This window comes from Zootoca vivipara, chromosome 4 (genome assembly GCF_965207765.1).
Source record: "Zootoca vivipara chromosome 4, rZooViv2.hap1.1, whole genome shotgun sequence".
Classification (NCBI taxonomy): Eukaryota; Metazoa; Chordata; class Lepidosauria; order Squamata; family Lacertidae; genus Zootoca; species Zootoca vivipara.
Window position 1 is genome coordinate 103,156,430 of NC_142587.1, and position 27,874 is coordinate 103,184,303.

The 27,874-nt window shown below is 57.2% G+C and overlaps 1 protein-coding gene across 8 annotated transcripts; it reads right to left on the minus strand.

Moving 5' to 3' along the window:
• Positions 1–27,263, minus strand: TRIM3 (tripartite motif containing 3). 8 transcript variants are annotated; one of them, XM_088668902.1, is made up of 12 exons: positions 27,080–27,263; positions 23,643–23,718; positions 14,155–14,450; positions 12,426–12,577; positions 11,598–11,778; positions 8,758–9,481; positions 6,042–6,145; positions 5,766–5,933; positions 4,924–5,104; positions 3,027–3,097; positions 1,938–2,078; positions 1–1,517 (listed from the first exon to the last, which is right to left on the minus strand). In XM_088668902.1, the coding sequence occupies exons 2-12, from the start codon at positions 23,659–23,661 to the stop codon at positions 1,365–1,367; spliced, it is 2,190 nt and encodes a 729-aa protein (XP_088525028.1). In that variant the 5' UTR covers positions 23,662–23,718; positions 27,080–27,263; the 3' UTR covers positions 1–1,364. The 8 variants fall into 8 exon arrangements, with proteins under 8 accessions (XP_088525028.1, XP_060130079.2, XP_060130075.2 ...); XM_060274096.2 differs by having other exon boundaries at positions 14,155–14,398; positions 27,080–27,159; XM_060274092.2 differs by lacking the exon at positions 27,080–27,263 and adding an exon at positions 19,279–19,472 and having other exon boundaries at positions 14,155–14,398.
• Between the last annotated feature and the right edge of the window lie 611 nt (positions 27,264–27,874).

Sequence of the window (27,874 nt, forward strand, 5' to 3'; positions counted from 1 at the left end):
TTCTTTCAGAATACTTTTATTTATTTTATTTTATTTATTTTTTACATACATTTTGTCATGAGCACGGGGCTGCCTTGTCTTAGCCCAGCAGACAGGAGTGCTTGTGTCAGGTCCAGAGGGGCAGGGCAGCCCTTTGGCCGGGGGGGGGGGGAGTTGTCCAGGGGGTGGAGCGGCTGTTGGCAGGAGCAGGAGGTCCTGGGGGAGCAGGAGGGCAAAGGCTCCACACAAGTCTGTAGGGGGTGGGAAGGCTCTCTGGGTCTAGAAGCAGCCCCTCTGGAGAGGGGCGGGGGGGGAGGGGTGGCTCTTGAGGGCAAAGCACCAGCTGCTCAGCCATGCCCCCCAGCCATCTCTCTCCCCCCCCCAACCACCACAAGTAAAAAGATGAAGATCAAGGGCATCTCAGTCTGGGAGGAGAGGAGAGCCTGGGGGGGGGGAAAGCGGCTGTGTCCATCAGGCATTCTCCCCATAGCGGAGAGGGGCAAAGGCGTGGGGAATAAGCAGGCAGGCCAAAGTGCCACCAATCCAAAGCCGGCCAAGGGTGCTGGTTATCTCGGAATTGTAGAGTTGGAAGGGACCCCCAGGGGTCATCCAGCCCAGCCCCCTGGAGCAGAGTTGCTCTGGGCCCCCCATTATCTGAGCTGCCCCGAAGCAATGCCTCTTCCTGCTGGTCCACAGCTCCTGCCCAGATGAGGAAAGCCGCCCCTGTTCCTTGCTTTGGATGCCCAGAAACCCAGAAAGGAATGGTGGAATTCTAGAGTTGGAAGGGACCCCCAAGGGCCATCTAGCCCAACCCCCTGGGGGAGGGAGCAACCTGCCCATTTGCATGCCCAGAAGGCCGCAGCCTCTCTTCTCTCCCACCTGCAGCCAGGCTGGGGGGCGATTGTCCCCTCCTGCAACAGAGTCAGATAAGTGGGGAGGGGTCTGCCTTGGAGATAAAGTGCAGAGAGATTCTGTGGGGGGGGAGAGCAAGGGGCAAGGGAGGGGGCAGCGCTTGGGGTCCCAGACCCCCGTGAGAGTTGGCAAGGGGGTGGCCAGAGCCGCTGAAGCCAGCAAGCAGCGACCGTTGTGCCCACAAAGGGAGTTCTCCCCATCCCCAAAAAATAGTCCTTGGAGAAGCCAAGCGGGCGACGCTCCCTCCCCACCCCCCAGAAAGCCCCCCCCCTCAGTGCACCTATAGCTGCCTCGATAGCGATTGGCACCGTCACACTCAGCTGCCAGAGCCCCCCGCCCAGCGTTGGGGAGCAGGCCCCCCCCGTTGAGGGTCCAGCCCCCCACCTGAGCCCATCGTCCTTAAGGCCAGCAGGTGGGCAGGAAGGAGAAGCCCCACGGCCCCCTCCCGGGCCCAGCCTGCCCCCCCCCCGGGGCTACTGCAGGTAGCGGTAGGCCTTGAAGCAGTGGTTGCCAGAGTCGGCCACCACCACGTGTCCGTCGGACGTCAGCGCTAAGCCCTGCGGGCCGTAGAGGGGGTCTGCCGTGGTGTTGATGTAAGACAGGAAGGAGCCTGCGCTGTCAAAAACCTGGAAGGAGAGCAGCCGGGGGTCAAGGAGAGGCTGGGGGGCGGAAGAACCCCCCCAAATGAGGTGGGGGGGTTGCAAAGGGGGGAAATGCAGGTGTTTTAATTATGGATATTGGGGAGTCGGCTGCCGGGGGGGGGGGTTCCCCTTCCACCATCTCAGCTCAGGATCATTTGACTGCCAGGGAGCTCAAGAACAAGACTCCAGGCAAATTTTTACATGGCGGCTGAAGGCAAGAGAAGATGGTTGCAGAGCATATGCAGAGTGCAGCCCCTGCCTGGGCTTGGAGTGGGACTGCTTTGAGGTCAGAAGGTGAAGACCTCTGGGGCTTTGAGGTCTTCAGAATCAATTCCACACCCACCCATGGGGCTAGCTCATTGCCCCCCACCTCCCTCCTCTTCTCCTTTTCCTGCCCCCCAGTACCTGGATCCGGCTGTTGCCCCAGTCGGCCACAATGATGTTCCCGTTGGAGTCCACCGCGACCCCCGTTGGGGCGTTGAACTGCCCGTTCCCCTCACCATGTGAGCCAAACTTGAAGAGGAACTCTCCGTCCGCACTGTACACCTGGGGGGGGGCAGGAAGAGGGTTGGCCAACTGCCCCTCCCCTTTGGCATCCCTGCCCTCCCTGCCCCACTGTTCCTCTTGGGCTGTGCGATGGGAGAGGAAAGAGGGGCTGGCCTGCCTCAGACATTGGGCACTGAGTTCCCTCCTACCCCCAAAGGGATGAACAGGATGGTGTGCAACACTGGTGTCAGAAGTGGGATTGCATGCTATACAGTGGACCCTCCAGATACGAACTTAATTCATCCTGGGGGTCCGTACTTACCCCGAAAAGTCTGTATCCAGAGGCACCCCTTCTGTGCAAGTGCGTGGCACGATAGAGTGCATCTGCGCATGCCGCATTCGCAACCCGAAATTACATTACCCGAAGGTAACGTAACCTGAGGTACCACTGTAGTAACATTCTACACTGACGGGCAGCAGCTCTCTGGGGTTGCAGGCAGGAGTCTTCCTGCAGCCGTAACTGGAGACGCCTTTGGGGACTGACTTTGGGAAAGAGGCTGAGGCGCCTGGCCCCGTCTGCCCCAAACACCGTACTGGATTTTCCCTCCACCCAAAGGAACAAGGCTTTGTGGGGGCCGGAAGATTTTGCCCACTTTAGTAAGATGTTTGCGTCTTGCAGCACTGCAAGACTTTTTCCAAGCCGAAGGTCCCCCTCTGCCCCCTTCAGTCCAGCCGCTCTTTTATTTGGCTTCGCTGGGCACCCAAATCCAAACCAACCAGGAAGTCCCTTCCATGCCATTGCCTCCCATTAAAACCAGTCTGTTCCCTCTAAAGGGCAGGGGGAGCCCCTCCAGGGCATTTGGCCACTTGAGGAGCAAGAGAGCTGGCCTTGGGGCCTGACGCACAACCCCCACCGAGGGAAAAGGGGGTAGGGGGGTCCCCGCCTGCCAGCAATCCGCTCTGAAGGCCACGTGGGGTGGATCCCGCCGGGGATCCGCTCTCGCTCACCTTCACGGAGTGGTTGTGGAAGTCAGTCACCACGATCTCGTTCTTGTTGTTGACGGCAACAAAGTGTGGCCCTGAGGAGAGGAGAGGGAAAGGGAAGGAGACTTTGCTTGCCGCCCCCCAGGAGGGGGCCGTGGGTGTCAGAGGTCAAGAGGGGCAGCAGGGGGGGGGTCAGGAGAAAACCCTGCGGGAGAGTTGGGGCCAAATCCACGTGACCACAAGGTGGCAGGATTATCAATGGATCTTTCAGTGGATCTCTCTCTCTCTCCAAAATCCTCCCCCCAAACTGAAAAGTGAGGCCCTCAAGCCGTCCATCAGGGATGTTGTAAGTTGTGATTCCTGCATTGAAGGGGCTGGACTAGATGAGCCCTGGGGGTCCCTTCCACCTCTGTGCTTCTATGATTCTATAAGGCTACAATGACTTCCTCCACCTGCTTCTTTATTGCACCTGAGAGCGTCTGGATCAGGTCAACCTGGGGAGACTTGATCCTTTCTCCTCACACTGTTTCCCCACCAAAATCGCACCCAAATGTGCGTTTACTGGAGAGGCAAATGCTGAATTTTCAGCAGATGACAGTCAGGTAGTCATACCACAGTTTTGTCACAAGAGGTTGCCTTTCTTTACAGGAAATTGGGAGAGAGATTTCTCTCCAAGGAAGGAAGGCATATATAGTGGTCCCTTGGTTCTCAAAGGCCTTGGTACTCAAACAACTTGGAACCCAAACACTGCAACTCCGGAAGTACTGGTAAGTGTTCTGGTTTGCAATTTTTTTTTGGAAGCCGAACATGCTCTGTTTTGAGTTTTACGCTCAGGTCTGTCTGTTTTTGCTATTTATTTATTTTTGTGGCTCTTTTTTCTTTTGTTTTTGTGACTGTGTGGAACCCAGTTCAGCTTGATTGATTGATTGACTGCAGTATATTGTTTATTGCTTTCATTTTATGAATTGATGGTCTCGTTAGATAGAATAAATCATGTTAAATTGCTGTTTTAGGGGTTGTTTTTAAGAGTCTGGAATGGATTACAGTGGTGCCTCGCTTAACGAATGCCCTGCTTAACGAAATTTCCGCTTAACGAAAGTTTTTTTCGAGCGGAGGTTACCTCGCTAGACGAATGCGTTTTACGAAAAATTCGTCTAGCGAATCGCGGTTTCCCATAGGAATGCATTGAAAGTCAATTAATGCGTTCCTATGGGCAAAAAAAAATCAAAAAAAAATCAATGCATTCCTATGGGATTCACTAGACGAATTTTTCGCTATAAGAAAAGACCCGTGGAACGAATTAATTTCGTCTAGCGAGCCACCACTGTAATCCGTTTTGCATGACTTTCAATGGGAAAGCGCGGCTTGGTTTTGGAACGCTTTGGTTTCGGAACGGACTTCCGGAACGGATAAAGTTTGAGAACCAAGGTCCCACTGTACAAACCAGCCTTTCTGCATCGCAGTGGGTTGGACTGGAAGACCTTTTGGGGGTCCCATCCTGCTCTACCATTCTGATTCTTTGGAGGTTTCTAAACAGAGGTTAGGCTTCCACCTGCCAGGCATTCCTTGGCTGCGCTTCCTGCGTCACTGGGGGGTCCCTTCCAACTCTACCTTTCTAGGGGGCCACAAGCAGAGGCTTGTTAGTCACCACACCAGCCGCTAGAAGGGTTAGTGACAGGGAAGAAATTCCCCTGCCGGCCACGAGGAGCCTGAAGTCTGTGGCAAAGGAGCAAAGCCCAGCGACAGAGCAGAGAGCACAGGGAAGCCCCCTCCCCGGACAGCAAAGGGGTCCTGGACCCCCGGCAGGGCTGGCCCCAGAGGCGGGCGGCAGGGAGCTCTCACCCCCCGGGTCCCCCAGCCAGCTTGGCCCCGGCAGAAGCCCAAGGCATGCAGTAAGAACAGGGAACCTGGCGTGGATTACCGTCGAGGGTACCTGCAAACTGGCGCTCCGAGGTGCCACGGCTGCCAAACTTGGCCACCAGCTTCCCGTTGGACTGGAAGATGAAGACGCAGCAGGCCTTGTTGTCCACCACAATGATGTGGCCGTTGCGGTCCACAGCCACCCCCTTGGGGCCCATCAGGCGGCCGGCTCCGATTTTGGTCTGGGGGGCAGGAGGGGGAAGTATCAAACGGGGGGACGGGGACGGACAGCCTACCCATCCCCAGTGGGTGCCCGTCAGGTCACGGAGGAGCCCATGTGGTAAGGGGACAGAATGGGGTGCCCCACATTCAACCCACCCACCCTGGGTGGCATTGCCAGGGGACAAGGAGAGGAGAGACACGGCCAGCCAGGGCAGGCATAATGAGCCGAGAGCCGGAGCTGGCCTGAAGCCCCAACTGTGACCCCCCCACTGGGTCTAGATTTGGGGTTCAGCCTTCAGCTCTGGCCCATCTCCCCCAACGCACACCCAGACTTTGGCCCTCCTGCCCTATTCCCCATCATGTCACCTATCCCTCTTCCACCTGACTCCTACCTGGGCAGGTGTGCAGCAGCTCCCTCCTTAGAACCCGGTGGGGACATGGGGTTAGTCTAACCACCAGGTCCTCCATGGGACCCCCAGGCCTACCCCAGATATCCTGGACCCACTGAGAGGGCCTTCCCTGCACAGCCTGCTCAGGGCAGCTGGGGTCACATCTGGCCCTGCCCAGGGAGTTCTGCTGGGGGCCGGTGGATCCAGCAGATCGAGCAGAACTCTCCAGTGACCCTTCGGGTGCCCCCATGAATGCGGCCCCTGGGCCCCCTGCCGCCACCTCCTCCCTTACCTTGAACTTGCCCTCGGGGGAGAAGATGCTGACCCAGCGATTGTCGTAGTCCGCAATGATGATGTCTCCATTGAGGTCCACGGTGACCCCCGTGGGGCGCTGCAGCTGGCCTGGGGAGCGGCCCCGCACCCCAAAGCGCAGGCGGAACTGGCCCTCATTGGAGAAGACCTGTGCCAGGCGGGAAAGAGAGAGAGAGAGAGAACGTGAGGGGGCAGCCCCATCGCTCTCCCCAAGCGGGCCTTGGAGGTGGGGGGGTGGGCGGGGGGCACTTCCTACCTGCACACATTGGTTATTGCTGTCGGCCACCACGATGCGCCCGCTGCCGGAGGTGGAGATGCCCTGCAGGTTGGTGAACTCGCCCTTCTCCCGACCGCGACTCCCTGCAGCCAGAGAAGGGGGCACAGCGGTGAAAAGCAGCCCCCCCAGATCTCAAGCAACACTCCGGGAAGGAGACACCCCACCCCACGCCACCCCAACTCAGCCCAGCAGCTCTCCCCACCCCATAAGAAGCAAGGAGGTGGGAAGATTGCTATTGAAAGAGGGAGGGGGCTGCTATTTCCCACAGTCTAGACACAGCGGAGCAACTTCCAGAAGGAATGAATCCGGGTTGGTGGGAATGTGTCGGGAATATGGCGTTTACCATTTTCAACACTACAACTCCCATGATCCCTGGCCTGCTTGGGCTGATGGGAGTTGGAGTCCAACCCCCTCTGGATGTCTGGCATAGAAGGTGGTTGGGATGTTGCTTTTATTTTGATTATATCTTTTGTTTTATATATACATATATTTTTAATTAGGAAAATTTCTCACTTGAAGGGCTGAGAAATTTTTGTAAGGATCTTTTTCAAATAAATAAATAAATCACAAATTGTTGAGGAAATGCAGAGAATTGCATTTAAAGTTTGGAGAAATGAGGAAGTTACAGAAGCAACGCTGGCAGACTCGTCTATCTCTACTCATGAGCAGGTCCCCGTGTGATCCGCTTGTTTCGGAATCCAGTCCTACTATAATTCCACCTCTGGAGCAAGGAACATCTGGGCTCAGCCAAGTGTTAGGAAGCCTCATCGCTGAGCTCCCTGGGGGAAGTTTGGGTTACAAATGGAATAGCTGGCCAAATTTGAAGGAGGCCATTCTGAGCCACTGAGTTAGACTAACAACAGAACAAGTTCCTCATGCCCATTAATTTCAATAGGTTTACTCCAAGTAGAATTTACAGTAGTTGGAAGAATATTGTTTTTGCCAAGAAAAGGATAGACTACCCTTACGGTAGCAGAAGTAGCCAAAATGCCATCATCCTCCATATGTTGGACTCGCATTAGTCATAGTAGTTGAAACCGATGGGAGTTGCTATCCAACAGCCAATGATATGAAAGCGAGGAGCGAAATGGCACCTTCAACCTAGGAGGTGGTGTGGATTTTTTATACTGTGATCTCAGAGTATAGGTCGGTATATAAATCCAATAAATAAAATAAAGAGATGCGCTCTGTACTGAAGGTCACTTGGGAGTTCAAGACATGCTCTGCCCAGGGGGGCTCACCTGGAGCTTCCATTGAAGCACAGCTTCAGGCGCCAGGCAAACCCATTTCTCCGTAAGCAGGCCTTGGGCTGATAAAGACCAAGTTGTGGCCTTGAAAATGGGTTTGGGGGAGAGGGGTTGTTGGTTTGCTTCCATTTCTTTGTGTTCTCATGCTGTATGTTTATGCTGTGATCTGCCCTGCGATCTTTTCTTTTCTGCCTTTTTTTAATATAGATTCAATAGCTGTTTTAATTTCAGAAGATTATAAAAAAGATACTTTGTAAGGGATTCATATTTTTGTATCTCTTTAACTTATATGCAGAATTCATCGTGCGAAAGGCTGGACTAGATGAATCCCAAACTGGAATTAAGATTGCCAGAAGAAATATCAACAACCTCAGATATGCAGATGACACAACCTTGATGGCAGAAAGCGAGGAGGAATTAAAGAACCTTTTAATGAGGGTGAAAGAGGAGAGCGCAAAATATGGTCTGAAGCTGAACATCAAAAAAACCAAGATCATGGCCACTGGTCCCATCACCTCCTGGCAAATAGAAGGGGAAGAAATGGAGGCAGTGAGAGATTTCACCTTCTTGGGCTCCTTGATCACTGCAGATGGTGACAATAGTCACGAAATTAAAAGACGCCTGCTTCTTGGGAGAAAAGCAATGACAAACCTAGACAGCATCTTAAAAAGCAGAGACATCACCTTGCCGACAAAGGTCCGTATAGTTAAAGCTATGGTTTTCCCAGTAGTGATGTATGGAAGTGAGAGCTGGACCATGAAGAAGGCTGATCACTGAAGAATTGATGCTTTTGAATTATGGTGCTGGAGGAGACTCTTGAGAGTCCCATGGACTGCAAGATGATCAAACCTATCCATTCTTAAGGAAATCAGCCCTGAGTGCTCCCTGGAAGGACAGATCCTGAAGCTGAGGCTCCAATACTCTGGCCACCTCATGAGAAGAGAAGAATCCTTGGGAAAGACCCTGATGTTGGGAAAGATTGAGGGCACTAGGAGAAGGGGACGACAGAGGACAAGATGGTTGGACAGTGTTCTCGAAGCTACGAACATGAGTTTGACCAAACTGCGGGAGGCAGTGCAAGACAGGAGTGCCTGGCGTGCTATGGTCCATGGGGTCACGAAGAGTCGGACACGACTAAACGACTAAACAACAACAACAATAAATAAATAAATAAAATAAGGAGCTAAGAAGAGCCAGCATCCTGTTCTCACAGTGGCAGACCAGTGGCCCACGATGGGAAACTGGCAACCAGGAGCGACGCTCTTCCCTGCTGTGGTTTTCAGAATTGCTACTGCTGACCATGTGATTCAGGAGCGGGGCCAGGCAGCGGCTGGGTGCTACACCCATGCGGAATGGCATCTCCCCCCAACGCAGTCCTGCTCCCTTTGGCCCTCTCCCCATGCCCTGCCCCTCGCTGCCCGGCCAGCCCCCCCCCCCGAGCGACTGACCCACGCGGAAGATGAGCTCGTCCTCAATGGGGTTCTCCTTCTTCTTGCCGCTGCTGTACATGCTGGAGGGGCGCCGCACGGCCTTCTGTCGGATGTGGCCGCTGCTGGGAGACTTGACGCGGCGCTTGACGTCATCCGGGGAGGGCGGCACATCGGAGGCCTTGACGGCCTTGACGCGGAAGGGGCTGCCGCGGATGGGCTGCCCGTAGAGGCGTATGGAGAGCAGGTGGTCTCCCTCGTGGCGCGGCTTGTAGAGCAGCTCGTAGGTGCCGTTCTTGTTGTCCAGCACCTCGTGGCCCAGGGCCGAGCCGTCCGGCGCCGTGGCCTCGGCCTGCAGGCAGGCGCTCCCGCTGCGCACCAGCTCCCCGTCCTTGTCCTTGGTGGTGACGGTCAGCGAGGCAGCCTGGCCCACCACGGCGTGGCGCAGGCCCTCCCCCGTGGCCACCGTCTTGTGAGCAATGGCGCTGGTGGTCAGCAGGACGCCCAGGTTGAGGATGGACTTGCGCACGCCCTCCGTCTCCACCACATAGTCCACCTGGGCGTTCTCGTGCGGCTGCTCAGGGAAGTCGCGGCCGGCCAGCTCGCTCAGGCGCTCGGTCATCTGCTTCTTGATCAAGAGGACCTCCGTCTCGGAGCCGTGGTCCAGGGCCTGCTCCGTGAAGCTGCAGCTGCTCAGGATGTTCTCCTGGCCCTGGCGGAGCGTGTCCAGCTGCGCCTGCAGCACCTAATAATAATAATAATAATAATAATAATTTATTTATGCCCCGCCCATCTGGCCGGGTCTCCCCAGCCACTCTGGGCGGCTTCCAACAGAAAAATAAAACACAATAATCTATTAAACATTGAGAGGAGAGGAAGGAGGAATCAGAGAATGGTGGGGCCAGGAGGGAGCCCAAGGGGCATCTAGTCCAGCCCAACAATGCAGGAATTGCAGATCAGGAATCCCTGGCCAGAGGTGCTTTTCGGGCAGCACAACCAGTTCAGTACCACACAGAGCCCAAAGTCCATTCCTGTCCCTGACAGATTCATTCATTCATTCATTCATTCATTGAATTTATATACAGTGGTACCTTGGTTTAAGAAGACCTTAGTTTATGAACAAATTGGATTAAGAACGCTGCAAACCCAGAAGTAGGTGTTTTGGTTTGTGAACTTTGCCTTGGAATGCAAACATGTTCCTCTTCCTGTTGAGTGTGTTCCATTTGTAAATTGAGTCCCCCGCTGCTATGGGAAAGCACGCCTTGGTTTAAGAACGCTTTGGTTTAAGAACAGACTTCCGGAATGGATTAAGTTCATAAACCAAGGTACCACTGTATTGCCCTATAACCCGGATGTCTCAGGGCAGTTCACACACAAAAAAAATCACAGTATATAAAATCAAAATAAACACAATAATCCAATAACACCCCCCCAAAAAAGAGCCACATTTTAAAGGGTATAGGATGTTGATTAGGGCGGGCAGCCAAAGGCCTGCTTTAAAAGGAATGTTTTTGCCTGGTGCCTAAAGGTATGTAATGAAGGTGCCAGGTGAACTTCCCTGGGGAGAGCCTCCCGCAGACGGGGAGCCACTGCAGAGAAGGCCCCGTTCTCCTGTTGCCACCCTCCGCAACCTCTCGAGGAGGAGGCACACAAAAACCATCTAACCTCTTTAAAAACTCATAGAATCAGTTGGGAGGGAACCCAAGGGTCATCTAGTCCAACCCCCAAAATGAAGAGGCAGCATGGGGGGGGAGAGACAGAGCCTCTGCTGGGATTTGGGTGCAGGGAGCAGGTGTCAGACTGCGCTCACCCCAGTCGGCAGAACAGGTGGAAGGGGTGGGGTGGGGGTGGGGTGGGCCTGCGTCAAGCACTTCCTTCTCTCCAGGGGGGCTGATTCAGACTTCCCCCATCCCAAGTGGCTTCTGTAAATGGGGGGGCGCACATCACTGTGTGTGGCCTAGCGGTTAGATTTTCAGACTAGGACCTGGGAGAGATGAGGGTTCGAATCCTCCCGCTTGGACATGACACTCGCTGGGTGACTCCGAGAGGCCAGTCGCCGCCTCCTCTCAGCCTACCCTACCCCACAGGGTTGTTGTGGGGATTACATGAGGAGGGGCAGGAAAAGGTGGGGCATGGATGCAAGGAATAACAAATACATAATCACTGGCTTGGCAAATTTGCTGCCCAGGGAAAGAGGCCGACACAAACACTGCCTGCCTCGCCAGGGGGCACAGCACCTGCCCCACAGCTCAGCCCCAGTAGAGCCGAGAGAAAGCGCCCAGGGCAGTGCCTCCCACAAAATGATCTGCCCTTTGGCCAAGCAGCCATGGGCTCTGAAGTTTTAAGAGGGAGGGAGGGGCTGGCCACCGGCCAGTTGGGGGCCCATGCCAAAGACGGGGAGGGGAAAGGCAGCTGGGGTGGGTGGGTGGGGCTGGATGTTGGCGCCCTAGAGACGCACTTCATTGTTCCAAAGAACAAGTGTTTACAGAAGCCCGCATTTACGTTCTGCCTGAACTCTCACAAAGAGCTGCTTGTGGCCAGGTCACCAGGGCCCTGGGTGGAATCTCAGCCAGTCCTGACCCCCAGAAGAAGCGAACTAGAGAGGAGGGCCTCTAGGCATGTGCAGAAAGACACTGCCCCATCCCCATCCTTCAGGGATTTAAGAGAGAGTCTCTTAAACAGCACATGGGAAGATCTATGGCAAACGGAGGCTCCGTGAATAGAATAGAATAGAATGGAATAATTGATTGGCCAAGTATCAACCATACTTGGCATTTTGCTTCAACTACACTGAAGCTCTTGCACACCTCCCTCAGCTCTGGCGCTCAGCGCAGGGCAGCATTGTCCTGGCCAAGGCTCACCTTCTGCTTGGCTCCACACAGGGCCTCCAGGTCCCGGACCAGCAGCCCCTTCCGCTGGTGCAGCGCCTTCTCCAGCTCGGCAAAAGTGCTTCCGATCTCGGCCACGGCATCGTTCTTGCGCTCCACCAGCTGCTGGCTGATCTCGGAGACCAGCCCGATGGCCGTGGTCAACTGAGGCAGCCTGGGGGGCGGGAAAGAGGGGGGGTGTCAGTCCAGCCCTGTTTGCAAGTGCCACCCCTCCAGCTCCTCCTGGGCAGCGCCACCCCCAGGGCCGGTGCTAGGGGTTTTGGCGCCCTAGGCGAGGTCACCTTCTGGCACCCTCCCCCCCCCAGTGTGAATGGCAGGAGGGATGAAAAGGGGCACAGAGCCCATGTTGCTGGCCTGGGTGGCGGACGCTCTCTCTGTGCCGCTGCTGGAGCCGCTTCCTTTCAGCTCTCGGCCGCTACCCGCTCGGCCCAGAGGTGCTCCTGCAGCCAATCAGAAGCTGCGGGCGCCTCTGGGCCGAGCAAGAGGAAGCAGCCGGAAGCAGCCGAGAGCAGGAAAGAAGTGGCAGCGGCACGGAGACAGCGTCCGCCGCCCAGGCCAGCCTCCGGAAGGCGCGCACAGCGGCGGCGGCCTCAGAGGAGGATCGCCTCCCGTGTCGTCCTCCCCACAGTGCCCCTGTTTGCCCCCAGCCCGAGCCTAGAGACGGCCCTCCAGGCAGTGGCGGGCGGCGGGCGGGCTGGCCAGCGCAGCGCCCCTCAATTTTGGCGCCCTAGGCAGTGGCCTAGTTTGCCTATATTAGCGCGCCGGCCCTGGCCACCCCCACCCACCCACCCAGGGTGGTACCGGCTCTTGATGGCGTCCAGCTGCTGGCGCAGGGAGGCCTTGTGCTGCTCCACCACGTCCCGCAGCGGCACTGTCATGTGCTCCCGGTGCTCCCCCACCGTGCACTCGTGGCACATGGCCGTCTCGCACGACTCGCAGTAGTACTCCATCACCTGGCAGGGAGGAGGGAGAGAGAGAGATGCAGAGGGCGCTGTTAGAAACTGGGATATAAAACCTGGGTTTCAGTCGCTGCAACGGAAGGCCCAGGCACCCCACTAATCAGCTGATTTGCAAAGTGGCCGCTGCATGAATCAGTTTTTTAAAATAAAAAAAAATATTATGCTTAAACACCAACAAACCTCTCATATGTTTATGTCATTTGTTACAAAAAATACAAAATTAACAAAAAATAAACTCCTATGTTCTGACAATAAATCTTTTTAAAGTACATCTAACTTCCCATCGTCTCCATACTTCATTTAATATTTACAAATTTATTGCCTAAACCTATCCATTCATTTTATAATAAAGTATTATTTTTCCTGTGTCCTTGTTTCTTACTTAGTACAGCTACAGAAGTTATTCAAAGGCAGCGACCGAGTTCAGGCTACAACAACTGTTCTTAAGTTATGTTTTGAAAACTTCCCATTTTGCAATAAGTACTTGTTTTGAATCACCTTTCATTTTTTCAGTTAATTTGTCTAGCTCGGCATATTCAACTAATTTTTGTAACCCTTCTGACCTAGAAGAGATTTTATCACTTTTCCAATTTGTCGCTATTAGGATTCTCACAGCGACAGTGGCATAGAGAAAAATTCCTCTTACATTCCTAGGAATGTCTGGTCCTATAATTTTGATAATTAAAAAATAAATAAATGAATGAAAGCCTAAACATTTTTTTTAAGTTCTATATAAAGCGCACTGCACAAATCAGTTGGCTTCCCCCCCCCCGAATGTGCCTGTTTTGATGCTCCACAAGCCAAGTGATCCGCAGGCAGATCAGCACCAGAAGACGCATCTTGAAGTGGTGCGCTGCTACCCCACAGATTAGCTGATCCACACAGCAGCATGGCATCTAAAGACGAGTTTCTTTGGGTGCCGTGCTGCCCCACAAGCTAGCTGACTGGTGCGGCATGGCAGCAGTCATGGGCGTAGGCAGGGGGGCAGGAGGGGGCAGTTGCCCCCCCTAGAAGCAGGGCCGCTGGCCAGCCTGCCCCACTGCCCGCCCGGTGCCGTCTCCCTTCTCCCTGGCTGGCTGTGGGGCGGGTGGAGGGAAAGTCCCAGAGCCGCGCAAAGCGTTTGGCTGGCTTTCCCTCTGCCCGCCCCACAGCCAGCAAGGGAGAAGGGAGCTTTCCTTGCCCCACTGTGGCCCCTCCCCCTTCCCCTTGGCCCCTCCCCTTGGCCCCCCCAATTTTCATCCTGGCTACGCCCCTGGCAGCAGTGCCAGCCAGCCAGATGGAGATGGTAGTCGCCAACCCTGGCGACAAGACATTGCCACTTCCTCACCAACGGCTGGTTACCTGTCGCAAAATGTGACTGCCACCCAGTTAGTTTTCGATGCCGTGAGGGGCTGGCCCATTCCCCCCCCAACCCACGCCCAGCCCCCTGGAGCCAGTGCCAGAACAGGCCCCTCCCTCCTGACTCAGGGGGTGGAGCTCAGCCGAGGAGGAGGAGCCTCCACTCAGCCTGCAGAAGGGTCCCCCGCCTGTCCCCTCTGGGGCTCCCAGCCCATTGCAAGCCAAGGACCCACCTTCCCCTCGTGGTTGGGGCAGGAGAGAGACTTTCCAGGCACGGCGCTGGCCGAGTCCAGCATGGCGGCGGCCGCGTCTTCGTGGCTGGCGCTGTCGGGCTGGCGCTGCAAGACCTCCATGAGGTTGGTGATGAAGAAGTTGTTCTGCAGGGCGGCCACCCCCTTCTCGGGCAGGATGGAGGTCTGGCGGCAGACGGGGCAGGAGAGGGTCAGGCTCTGGGGCGGGATATAGTTCTGGAGACACCTGGGGCAGAGCAGGCAAGACGAGACACGGGGGTCAGGGGGCCAAGTGCCCACTGCAGGGGGGGGGCAAGGAAGGCGGTGGAGACGGAGATGAAGCAGGGGAGGAAGGGGCAAGCGGGGGGGCATGGAAGGGCAGAGGCGAGGGGGAGGGGGAGACAGACACAGAGGTGAGATGGCCCCAGGAGGGGGGTGGGTATAAAATGAGTGGGGTTGAGGAACGACTGACCACCGCAGTCTGTGGGGTTGGGGGTCCCTTTCCAGGTCAGCCCTGTGCGCCCCACCTGCCAGGGAGGCCATCCTTGCCCTAGAAGCAGATTTCTCTTTCCCCGATTCCTGCATGGCAAGGGTTGGACTTGATGACCCTTGGGGTCCCCTTCCAACACTACAATTCTGCAGCCTCCTGGGACTTAAGCTGCAGGGGGGTCTGTTGGGGGGGCAGCTTTGCTCAAGGTCTCTCCCCACTGACTTCCAGGAGCACAACCCACCCCCAAGATCTTCAAGGCCAACTGGGGATTTCCTAGCTTCTCCTTGCCCATCCCCTCCAGAGCCAGTCAACCCCAAGCAGAGCCAGGCAGCCGCTCTTTGCCTGCAGCCTCCCCCCCCCTGCACCCCAAGCAGCCTGGGGGTGGCAGAGCACCAGCCCCCCTTTACTGGCTCCTCTCTCAGGTGGGAAGCCCCAGAAACACATTCTCTCTCTCCAGACCCCACATGCCTCTTGGTTTACCCCAGCCCCCCCCCCGAGCCACTCCCCCCCAACTTGCACCCCAGTGAGGTCACCCCTTGGGCGGGAGGCAAGACCATAGAATCATAGAATCCTAGAGTTGGAAGAGACCACAAGGGCCATCCAGTCCAACCCCCTGCCAAGCAGGAAACACCATCAAAGCATTCTTGACATGTGCCTGTCAAGCCTCTGCTTAAAGACTCCAAAGAAGGAGACTCCACCACACTCCTTGGTAGCATATTCCACTGCCGAACAGCTCTTACTGTCAGGAAGTTCTTCCTAATGTTTAGGTGGAATCTTCTTTCTTGTAGTTTAAATCCATTGCTCCGTGTCCGCTTCTCTGGAGCAGCAGAAAACAACCTTTCTCCTTCCTCTATATGACATCCTTTTATAGATTTGAACATGGCTATCATATCACCCCTTAACCTTCTCTTCTCCAGGCTAAACATACCCAGCTCCCTAAGCCGTTCCTCATAAGGCATTGTTTCCAGGCCTTTGACCATTTCGGTTGCCCTCCTCTGGACACGTTCCAGCTTGTTAGTATCCTTCTTGAACGGTGGTGCCCAGAACTGGACACAGTACTCCAGGTGAGGTCTGACCAGAACAGAATACAGTGGTACTATTACTTCCCTTGATCTAGATGCTATACTCCTATTGATGCAGCCCAGAATTGCATTGGCTTTTTGAGCTGCTGCATCACACTGCTGACTCATGTCAAGTTTGTGGTCTACCAGGACTCCTAGATCCTTTTCACATGTACTGCTCTCCATCTGTAAGGTCACACAGACTGACGCCCGGCAGAAGATCTGGGCACTCTCCGTCCCCATCCGGGAGCCGGCAGTGGCTTCCCCGATCTGAGCACAATGCTGGAAGGGAGCCAGCCCCACCTTGGCTCAGGGCGGCTGAACCCAACGCCTCCCTCCCCAGACAGCCCAGGCACATGCTCTGCTCCTCCAGTGGCAAGGGGTCATACCGAAGGCTCAAGGGGCATTAGACCTGGAGAGAGTGCCTGAAATCCAGGACCCCCTGCAAATGGAAAGATCACAGGAATCCGCTCCCCTTGGCCTCTGCACAGAAGGGTCGGCAACTACCCCCCCTCGAGCCCCCCCCCACTGACCCTTCTGCCTGGCATTTCTGACATGCTCAGCAAATTCAGGAAGCTCATCTCCCCATCTATCCCCCCCCGCCTGCACCCCCCAAGGACCCCCGCCCCCCCCCGGCTACACCAGGTTGCCATCCTCCCCCCCCCCAGCCTTGAGCCCCCAATCTGCCACTCTGCTCAGTGGGCGAACTCCAGGCCTCCTTGACCTCGGCTGGCATTTGGCTTCCTGGCCTCCTTACATACTACAAATCAGCGCCTGCTTGCTTCCTGCCAGCGCCTGTCCTTTGCCTGGCTTGCAGACGAGGTGGCAGAGGGTGGCAGGCGACAGGCTTTGAATGTGTAAAGAAGCCGAGGCAGAAGCGCCATAGCCGACTCTCCCCAAGGACAAGCAAGCCCAGCAAGGTCGCTGCCCCCTCTAGAAACGCCTGCAAGGAAGGGGGCCCAGTGCCAAGGCGACCACTCTGACAGGCGCTGCCAGGGCCAAACTGGGCATGGCTGCCAGTCTAACGGCCAGCACCAGGCTAGAAGAGCTTGTAGCCCAGAGACTTATGGCTCTGTAGCCATTTCCCAACGACAGGAGCCTGTGAATGACCCAGGACTGTTTTGCCAGGGGGTGTGGCGCCCAGGAGCCCCTCCCTGCCCTTCCTTTGTTTCCACTGAGAAAGGCCCCTGAGTCAGCGCCAGATTCTCTGGGGTGACAGATTGGGGCGTGTCCTTCAGAGTCTGCATGAAATCGCTCACAAGCTACTAGAGCAGGCGTCCTCTCAACCTTAGCCCTCCAGATGTTTTTGGCCTACAACTCCCATGATCCCTAGCTAGCAGGACCAGGGGTCAGGGATGTTGGGAATTATAGTCTCAAAACATCTGGAGGGCTGAGGTTGAGGAAGCCTGTACTAGAGACTGGGAAGGCGGAGCCCAAGGTGGTCCCAGCATGAAGGGGTTTTTAAGAGGGTCCCCACTGCACACACCCCCACAGCAACACGGACAGCCCACTGCCCTTGTGCCCCAGCTCAGACGTCCCAGTGAGGAAAGAACCAGGGGTGAGCCCTGCCGTGATGCAGCAGCCAAAAAGGCCAACACCATCGTTCCAAGGGATTCAGCATTATCTGCAACTGGATAATTGTAATAATTTATTATTTATACCCCGCCTGGGCAGCTTCCAGCAAAATATTAAAAATACAATAAAAATGCAAACTAAGCAGGGGGAGGGGCCAGAAGCAGCCAGGAAGGCTCCTGCAAGGATACTACCATATTGCAGCCATGTGGTACAGACATCCCCAGACTTCGGCCCTCCAGATGTTTTGGACTACAATTCCCATCTTCCCCAACCACTGGTCCTGTTAGCTAGGGATCATGGGAGTTGTAGGCCAACACATCTGGAGGGCCGCAGTTTGGAGTTGGTGTATGCTGCTGATCTGTGAATAGTGTATGCCTTTAAGTTAGGATTTGCTAATGTACTACATTTTAATAAAAAGCTATTTTTTAAAATAATATTAATAAAAGAGAAAGGAGGCGCTTCCTGGCCTCTGTCCTTCCCCAAGGCAAAACAGAAAGGTGTCTGTCAGACTGCGCTGCAATTTAGAGGCTGGTCCCCAGAAACAAAGTGCTCTAGGACAGCCCCCCCTTCCTGTCACCGGCAGACCCCGGTTGAAAGCGCTCCAAGGGGCCCTTGTGGCCTGCAGTCCATCCTGGCTGGGGACCCAAAGTCCCTCTTGGAAGGCTGGACTTGCTCCCAGGTCACCCCCCCCCCCAGAGTTCCTCAGTAGCAGCAGCCACACGGCAGGCACCCAGATGGCGGCTGCATCTGCCCCACCACCGCAGGGCCTAACAGCACACACCCCCTGCCTCATCTCCCCATGTGACAGAAGTGGCCGCTGCCCTCCTTTCTTCGCTCCCCCCATAAGGCAAGCAGGAAGAAGGATCAAGGGGGGCAAGTCTGACATGGGTATCGTCTCAGGACGCTCTGCAAAGGAGCTTATGAAGCTGCCTTCTGGGAGGAGAGGCGCTTGGAAGGGAGGCGGCAACCTGAAACTGCTGAGTTGCCAGATATCAGAAAGTTGAATGATGTGCAGCACATTATATGGGCTAAGTGGCTTCCCAATGCCAGAATGTCTGCATTATCAACACCTGCTTTACGAATTGCCACTGTTGACCATGAAACTGCCATTCCCTGTCGCTTTCTGTATTTCAGTTCCCTCTGATCTCACTTTTCGCAGTTCCGCCACAGCCAAAGCCGAGCATGGAGCATCGGTGCACCAGGAAGTCAGCATAACCCTCCATGCATCTGACTGCAGTCCATGGCCGCTTGTGCCATGATCAAAGTGCCAATCTTTCGGGTGCCACAAGATGCTGGGTGTTGTTTCTTCTGTAACCAACTGGCATGGCTGCCTCGCCAGAAACTTCTCTTTCCATTACATCCAACATTCTTTAGCTGACACATTATTTTAAGAAGAGACATTTGGACCCCCGTCAACAACTTAAAATACATTCACCATTTCTGAACTTTATAAAGAGGCCTTGAGAACCTAGGGAAAGCCCTGCATCTGGATCAGGCCTAAGGGGGTCCTGCCTCCAGTTGAGGGAGGGGGCAAACAGATGCCAAGGCACAGGAGCCTCTGCGAATCCCAGCAACTTGTCTCCAGCAGTGGAGGCAGAAGGCAAGGAAAAGGCTGCAGTGCCAAGAGTCAAAGCCACTTCTAGCCAGGATTAAAGCCTTGCAGACTACAACTCCTGATGCCAAACCTCACAACTCTTCTAGTCCTCATGAGGGATGGGAGAGGCTCCGCAAGAGGCTCCCTGCACCCAGGAGGGAGGGAGGGGAGCTCAACTCAGCCGATGCCTCTTCCACCCCCACCCAAGGGAGACAGAGGACCCAAAGTCTCCCACCCCCCACCAAAAGCAGCCTTCCCGGTGCCTGCCGTGCTCAGCAGAGGAAGCGCATCACTGCAGTCTCCGCAGGGAGCTCAATTCGGAGGCGCCGCGGCCGTAGCAGCAGCAGCAGCCGAGCTGGTGGCCCCCCCTCCAGGCCAGGCGGCGGCGATGGGGGGGCGTCTCTCACCTTTCGCAGAAGGTGTGCAGGCAGGGGAGCACCTTGGGGTTGTGGTAGCGGTCCAGGCAGATGCTGCACACTAGGAACTGCTTGTCGATCTGCCGCACCACCGGGCTAGAGCTGGACTCCCGCTTCGCCATGGCGACGGCCGGGGGGGCGCCCCAGTGGCACCCTCCTCCTCCTCCTCCTTCTTTGCGGCTGGCCTGCCGAGGAGGGACAGGCAAAGGGTGACCCCCGGCGGCCACAGGCGCGCACCCGACACCCCTAGAAACCGGGGAGGGAGGGGGGTGCAGGAAGGAGGGCGGGGTCCCCCCAAATTTCCCTCCCCTGCAGGGCCAGGGACTCCCAGGACACCCCCTCCCCACAAATCGGTTAGGGCCTCATCCGAGCGACAGCTCAGCCCCGGATCCTGGGGGAGGCGGAGGAGGGACCCACCCCCAAACACGAGCCACGCTGGCGGAAGCGCCGGCAAACCCCAGGAGATGCCGCGGGAGAGGGGAGGGGAGGGGAGGGGGCGGCAGCATCCCCACCTGGCCGGCGGAGGCCCCCTCCCCCCACTGCCGCCGAGCCCGCCCCTCCAAGGGCCCAGGCCGGAGCACGGCCCGCGCCAGCCTCCCGCTCGGCCCGCAACCGCGCGCTCTCACCCAGGTTCTGCGGGCGACGGGGGCGCCCTCGGGGCTCGCCTCTCTGGAGCCCCCCGCCAGCCTTCCGGCCATGGCGCGGCGGCCCGCCCGGGGGACCTTCCGGGTCTGGCAGTAGGGACGGAGCGGGCGGGCGGGCGGGCGGGCGGCGGCTCCTCCTCTTCCCCTGGAACTAAGGGCGGCGAGGCGAGGCGAGGCAGCGGTGTGCCAGCCAGCCAGACCGCTGGGCCGGGAGGCGGAGGAAGAGGAGGAGGGCGGTCGCCCAGCCCGTCCGTCCGTCCGCCCTCCCTCCCTCCCTCCCTCCCCCAGCAGGCTGGGCCAGGGCCAAAGGGCGCCTCCCCGTCGCTGCCATGGTGGGGGGTGGGGTGGGGTGGGGGTGGTCAGCAGCCGGGGGGGCTGCAGAGGCATCGGCCCCGCCCCCTTCCGCAGGGGCCAGCCTGGACGGTACCCCTCCCTCGTCCCCTCCGGGCTCGGTGCCAGGGGGCGCCTTCCTCCCATGCCAGCCCGGGGAGGAGCGCCCACCAGGACCGCTTCCCGGCCCCATCACTCACCGGGCGGGCTGCTCCGGCGGAGGAGGCGCTCAGCGGGAGGGGGCGGCCGCCTCTGGCGCCCACATCACCCTGGGATGTCGGCGGGGCGAGGCCCGGGATGCTGCACCCGGGGGCGGCGGCGGCGGCGGCGGCAGCTCCCGATCCGGCTGGGCTGGGCTGGCTCAGCGCATCCCCTCGGCGGCCGGAGCGTACCACTACAAGCGCCGGGGGTGGCAGCAGGGCGAGACCGGCGCTTTCTCGTTCGCAGCCGGAGCCTCCCGGAGCCCCCGTTGCCTCCTCGCCTCCGGTCCCTCCGCCTCAGCTCTGGCCAGCGCGAGCCCCCGGCCCTGGGAGCAAGGGGGTGCCCCGCCTCCGACCCCCCTCCCGGCGCACGAATGGTCGCGCCCGCCGCGCCGAGCCCGCTTCGGAGCTGCGGCTGCTCCTCCGCAGTGCCGGACCCCGGAGAAGCGGGGCCCACGGCGGGGGGGGGAGGGGCGTCGAGCCCGCCCCCCCAAGCCCCGGCGGGCGAGTCGAGGCAGCAGGCGACGAGGGAAGGGCCCTGCCCGCGAGGGTGAGGCGAAGAGGGAGCGGTGGTGGTTGTCATGGGAACTGCATCTCGGTACCCGCGGAGGATGCTGCAGGGGAGTGGCAGGAGGGGGAGGGGGCTTCTTCGCACCAGGAAGGGTCCTCGTGTCCCTTCAGGAAGGTCAACCCCGCGGGGAGCCACCCCTCCTAGGAAGGGCCCGATGCGGACTCCCCCCTCCCTCTTTAAAGCCTCCAGATGTCCAGGAAGTCTACCAGATTGTGGGCTCCTGAATTCAGTCCCACGTAGCGTGAAGGTCTTTCTTTTCTCTTTCCTGAATCTGCTGCCCATCAAATGAATGGGTGACGCTGAGTTCCAGTCCACATCAGAAGAGCTTGGCTGCTGGATCAGACCAGATGCCTCTCTGGCCCCACATCCTGTGCCCCACACTTGATAAGCAGGCGCTCCCATGAAGCCACAAATAGGTCACGAGCGCAAGAGCTCCCTCGCCCCCATATCCTCCTGGCTGCTGCTGATAGGATCTTAAACAGCCTTTTAAAACACCAGGAGAGCTGGCTGGATGAGGCCAGTGGCCCTTCCAGTCCAGCATCCTGTTCACAACCAGATGCCTGTGGGACCCGAGCGCAGCAAAGCTCTCCCCATTAATCTGTGCTTTGCTCTGCTGAAACCGTCCAGGATGGCTGCCATCACAGCCTCTTGTGGAAGGGAGTTCCACAGCTGAACAATGTGCTGCATGAATAAATACTTCTCTGTCTTGAGCTTCATTTGATTTCCACAAGTATTTGGAGGGAAGGAGAGAAACGTTTCTCTCTTCACTTTCTCCAGGCCTCACATAATTTTATAAGCATCCACCATGTTGTCTCTTCCTTGCCTTTCAGCTAAACTAAAAAGTTCCAAAGTCGCTCCAGTCCCTGGATCATTTTGGTGGTCCTTTTCTGAACCATTTCCAATCCTACAATACCCTTTTTGAGGTGAGGTGACCAAAACTGTACACACAACCCCAAGGTTTTGTGCCAGGCCAGTCTCTCCCAGTTCAGACCTAATGAGTATATATGCAAAATTAAGGTCTTTTGCCTCAACAGACATCACTTTACACTTTTTCACATGGAACTGCATTGGCCATTTCCCCTTCCCCTTTACTCAGTTTGGAGCCATCCTTTTGGAGCTCTTTTTGTTTTAACCACTCTGAACAATTAGGGTGTCATCAGCAAACTTGGCCCCCACTGCTCACTCACTCCTACCTCTTGAGCATTTATGAACCAGCTAAAAAACTCAAGTCCCAATCCTGATCCTTGGGGCAGGGGCACCACCTTGCTCTCGGGATTGTGGGTGCCCACGTTGCAGCGGCCAGCAGCAACTCTTCCTCCTCCTATCTGCAGCCAGGGAGGAACCCTTTTCTGTGGGGAGAGGCAGAGAGACTGGGAAAGGATGCTTTGCTGGCTGGCTGCGTAGGATGGAGCTGAACTGCTTCTCTCCCTGCCTGATGGGCGGGGTATAAATGTTGTTGTTGTTGAGTCATTTAGTCGTGTCCGACTCTTCATGACCCCATGGACCAGAGCACGCCAGGCACTCCTGTCTTGCACTGCCTCCCGCAGTTTGGTCAGACTCATGTGGGTAGCTTCAAGAACACTGTCCAACCATCTCGTCCTCTGTCGTCCCCTTCTCCTAGTGCCCTCAATCTTTCCCAACATCAGGGTCTTTTCCAAGGATTCTTCTCTTCTCATGAGGTGGCCAAAGTATTGGAGCCTCAGCTTCAGGATCTGTCCTTCCAGTGAGCACTCGGGGCTGATTTCCTTCAGAAATGGATAGGTTTGATCTTCTTGCAGTCCAGCACCATAATTCAAAAGCATCAATTCTTCGGCGATGAGCCATTATTATTATTATTATTATTATTATTATTATTATTATTATTATTATTAACTTTGTGGGTGCCCGGCTCCCACAATTATATTAAAGAGGGTGCCCAAGCACTCACAGCCCCCTGGCACTGGTGCCCATGCTGGGGGGCTCCACTTTCTGCATTCAGAGAGTCCTCCATGTCTTCCTACTTTCTGCTCCTGTGGCTTAACCAGTTCCAGATGCACAACAGACCTCTCCTTTTGCTCCTTGCCTGCTTAGCTTACTCAGGAGTCGTTGGTGAGGGACTTGGTAAAAGGCTTTCTATCCCCCTGTGACTGCCACTCTGCCATGGATGCTTCAGCTGCTATTCCTGCATCGCAGGGGGTTGGACTAGAGGACCTTTGGGTCCCTTCCAGCTCTAAGATTCTATGCTTCCATGACCCGTCCCTAGACCCTCAGAAGGCACCTGAGCATCTCAACCTCTCTTCTCTGGGTCTGGAGGGAGCCCGGTGCCTCTCAGCCGCATCGCAGCCCCGAAAGAGGCCTCCCTCTTGCTCAAGGGGCATCAATAGGGCAGGGGTGATCCAGGAAGGGCAGGGCCAGGCTGCATCCTCTTTCAGCAACACTAAATCATGCTCAAGCACATGGCCAGCCCCCTATGCCAAGACACCCACCTCCCTGCCCCTGCCCACTATCTGGCCCCCAGGTAGCCTGAGGACTCAGAGGCCTAGCTCCGGCAGTCGTTTCCCATCTCTAGTTGCTGCCCAAGGAGTGCCCCCCTCCCCCCATATCCTCTGCCCCACTTCCCCACGGCCTTACCGTGCCATGGCAGGATCATGTCCTCACTGCATCAAGGCTCCCGTGGCTTCTGCCCCACAGCCTTGGGGCTGGGCACCTGAAAGACAGCAAAGGGAGAAGGAGACTGTAGCATCACTCAGTGGATAAAAGCAGGGGGGAGAGGGAGCCCCCCCCCAATAAACCCTATCAAGGCAGCCTTTCCCCAATCCTCCTCTCTTCCCCCCCCCCGACTATTTCAGGTTAAGTCTTCTTTACTGCGACCCCCACAGAGTAGTAGCTGGTTGCCTGGCTCCCCACAATGACTTTGAGGCTTTGCCCTGACCTGTGTGCCACCCCCCAAACCCCTTGGCTGGACCTCTGCCCTATAAGGGCTGCCACAGCATTAGGGAGGAGAAGAAGCTGCCCCAGAAAGGACCCCTCCTGCATGCCACCCTGGAGCCCCACCTGCTCTCATGAGGGTGGCAACAGGGGCTGGAGGGAGAGCCCCAGCCAGGCTCCTGGTGCCAAACTGCCCTCCTGAAAGGACCCTCTGCAGAAGCCCCCTCCTGCCCTGGGGTTGGGGGGAGAGAGTCGTCCAGCATTTCCGGGCACCCAGGAGAAAAAATAAAATCTGGAAAGTCTGGCAGCGAGAAGGGAAATTCCCAAAGGGAGGCAGGCGGGTGGGTGCTTGTGTGCAAATTTATTTATTTATACCCCGCCCATCTTAGAATCATAGAGTTGGAAGAGACCACAAGGGCCATCTAGTCCAACCCCCTGCCAAGCAGGAAACACCATCAAAGCATTCCTGACAGATGGCTGTCAAGCCTCTGCTTAAAGACCTCCAAAGAAGGAGACTCCACCACACTCCTTGGTAGCAAATTCCACTGTCAAACAGCTCTTACTGTCAGGAAGTTCTTCCTAATGTTTAGGTGGAATCTTCTTTCTTGTAGTTTGAATCCATTGCTCCGTGTCCGCTTCTCTGGAGCAGCAGAAAACAACCTTTCTTCCTCCTCTATATGACATCCTTTTATATATTTGAACATGGCTATCATATCACCCCTTAACCTTCTCTTCTCCAGGCTAAACATACCCAGCTTCCTAAGCCGTTCCTCATAAGGCATCGTTTCCAGACCTTTGACCATTTTGGTTGCCCTCTTCTGGACACGTTCCAGCTTGTCAGTATCCTTCTTGAACTGTGGTGCCCAGAACTGGACACATCTGGCTGAGTTTCCCCAGCTACTCTGGGCGGCTCCCAATCGAGTGTTAAAAACAATACAGCATTAAATATTAAAAGCTTCCCTAAACAGGGCTGCCTTCATGTGTCTTGGAAAGTCAGATAGTTGTTTATTTCCTTGACATCTAATGGGAGGGCGTTCCACAGGGAGGGAGCCACCACCGAAAAGGCCCTCTGCCTGGTTCCCTGTAACTTCACCTCTCGCAGCAAGGGAACTGCCAGAAGGCCCTCGGAGCTGGACCTCAGTGTCCAGGCTGAATGGTGGGGGTGGAGACGCTCCTTCAGGTCTACTGGGCCGAGGCTGTTTAGGGCTTTCAAGGTCCCCCCCCTTCCTCACACAAACTCTCCATGGCAATGCTTTAGTTGAGATTCCTGCCTTGCAGACTCGATGGTCCTTGGGGCCTCTTCCAGCTGTACAATTCTATGGAAACCGTAGCAGCAGCAGCAGCAGCAGCAGCTCAGAGACCGCTCTGGAGGCAGATCCGCTGCCTTGGGAGTCTAGCCTTCCCGACCAGCTCTTGGTCGCCTTTCCCGGCCTCTGAGCAAGTGGTCTGTTGCTGCGGGCGGTCCTCTGAGCCCTCCGGCTCCGGCGCTCCTTCTCTCAGCCCAGCCAGAGCCGCGCAGCTTCTCAGAGGTGACGGCATGTGGGTCGGTTCCTTTCCGCTGGCGCTCAGCCCTCGGAGGCCAGTCAGAAAAGACGCCGCCGTCGCCCCGCCTGGCTTGGCGGCCTTCCTTCTCTCCCCGACGGCTCCCGAGGCCTCTTCGCCCAGTCCGTGGGTCCACGGCCCGCCGGCCGGGCAGCGAGCACACCACAAAACGGGGTCGACTTGGGCCGGAGAGCGTGGCTTGCCAGTTGGGCAGTCAAGAACTGGGGGCGGGGACGGGGCGGGTGCCCCAAGCGCAAACGGAACCCCCGACGGGTGCCGCCGAGAGGCGTCTGGAGAGCAATCTGAGCCAGGACTCGGTCCCGTGGGGCGGGGGGGAAGCGCTCGTGGGTCCAGCGATGGGCCTGCCGAGTCTGCTCGCGCGCTACAGGCAGGCAAAGAAGGCGCAATGCAAGTAGAAGTTTTAGGAGATTCCTGCTGTATTGCAGCGGGTTGGACTACATGACCCTCCGAATACAATTCTATGATTCTATGAGATGCTCTGTTGGGTCATCCATACAGCAACAACCTTGCGAGGTAGGCCGATTTCGAGCGCCCCGCCCTGCAGCCGTGGTTGGCCTCCTGAGCGGGACAAACGGCCCCGCCATCTCTGCAGCCCCCACACCTCTCCACTCTCACGGGCGCATCCAGGCTGGACGAGGGGGGCGGTCGCCAGAGGGACCCCCGTCGAGGGAGAGGAGCCTCTCCCGACAGGCTGGTTCCTCCTCTCGCCCGCGCGCGTGCCAACCAAGGGAGGAGCCGCGCCCAGCCTCTCCGCCCCCCATGTTCCTCCGGTTCCCGGGCCAAGCGGCCCCCAGGCGGGGCAGAAAGAAGCAGGAATGCGGCCCGGCTGGTCCAGCTCCCTTTCCCGGCCACCGCCCCCTCTTTCATCTGGGTTGTTGTTGTGCTCGGAACAGAAAGTAGTTCTCCCTCCGCCCCCCAAGAACCGCGCAGCTCCGAAGCCAGGAACTCCACCGCACCCGCACCCCCGCGCACCCTAGATACCTAGGGCCTCCTTGTGCGCCCCCTTCTGCCATAAGAACATAAGGAGAGCCTGCTGGGCCAAATACCCCTAAAAACCTAGGGGTCGAGATAGACCGCCTCTGGAGCTGGAGGTTCCCTCAGAACCTCAGGAGGGCCCATCTAGTCCAGCCTTCTGGCTGCACAGTGGCCAACCGGGTGTCCCCGTCACCGTGGGAAGCTCCCAAGCAAGACCCGAGCGCAAGAGCATCTCTCTTCAGCTGCGCTTCCCAGCAACTGGGATTCAGAAGCATCGCTGCTGCCTCGGACTGGAGACAGAGCAGAGCCATCCTAGGAGGCCTCCATACACAGCCCGCTCCTCCTCCGTGGAGTTGCCTCGTCGTCTTTTAAAGCCAACCAAGTTGGGACCCACCATCGCCTCCTGCGGGAGGGAGTTCCGCTGCCCCGGCTTCGTCATCCGCAGAAGCGCCCCGTCGGGACGCTTCCCTCGCAGCGGCTCCCGGCTCTAGACGAGGCTGCCAGCGCCGCGGTCCTCCTCGCCTCCAGAGCCAGAAAGACGTCCCGGGCGCGCTCCCGCTCCCGCCGGGGCCCCTCTAGAAGCCGCGCAGGGAACTGCTCACCTGTGCGGGTCCAGGGCAGAAATGCCGCCCATCCTCCACCGCCGCCGCGTCCTGCGGAGCCCGCGGGGTCCCCAAAGAGAGCGACCCAGGAACAGCCCCGCCGTCAGGGAGACGCCGTGTGCCCCGCTTTTGCTCGGCGCATGAAAGGTGGCGACGCAGGGCTCGCCCAGGTCCTACCTGAGCAGGTTTCAGGGACCGCAGGGACCGGCACCGAGGATTCTCTCCTGGACGGAAGGCGGTCCTGCGCTGCGCCCAGTAGCGGCGCATTTCGGAACCAGCGGGAGCCTAGCAGAACCACCGAGGGCTGGTGGCGCCCCCTGCCGCCTGCAGAAGCCCCTGTTCAACGGAGCAGCATCTCAGCAGGTAAAGGCCAAAGGTGAGCGTCAGGCGCGTCTTGCTCCAACCTGTGGAGGCTGGACATTTCCTGCCACTTCTGGCGAGCCAGGGCGGCGCAGCAACACAACTGGTTGGCTCCGGTGGAGCCGAGCTCTTTCTCCTTCAAGGAGCCGCCATCGATGAGAGTCTCTGTCTGACCCTGTGATTCTCTGGAGGGCTCCCAGCTCTCCCCCCCCAATCTATTAACGTGGCTCGTTTCCCTTCCATTCTGCCTCCTGCAGCGGACATCTCTGATGAGTTCGAGATCTCTCTCTGAGTTCTATTTCTTTTTCTTGTCACCAGATCTAGCCTCACCAATGCCTCTCTGGAGAAGAGCATTAAAAGCAAGGAGATCCATTCTGTAGTAGTCTGTGTGATGGGTAGGTAAACTGGATTCCAGGGTAGGAACAGGAATCTGAC

Excerpts from the sequence above, each read along its gene's own strand:
- TRIM3 (XM_035114977.3), bottom strand. The coding sequence starts at position 19,985 with ATGGCCGGAAGGCTGGCGGGGGGCTCCAGAGAGGCGAGCCCCGAGGGC. Across the intron at positions 14,399-19,278 it reads CTGCACACCTTCTGCGAAAG|GTGTCTCCAGAACTATATCC; the intron begins GTGAGAGACGCC and ends GCTCTGCCCCAG. Across the intron at positions 12,578-14,154 it reads GCCCCAACCACGAGGGGAAG|GTGATGGAGTACTACTGCGA; the intron begins GTGGGTCCTTGG and ends CCTCCCTGCCAG.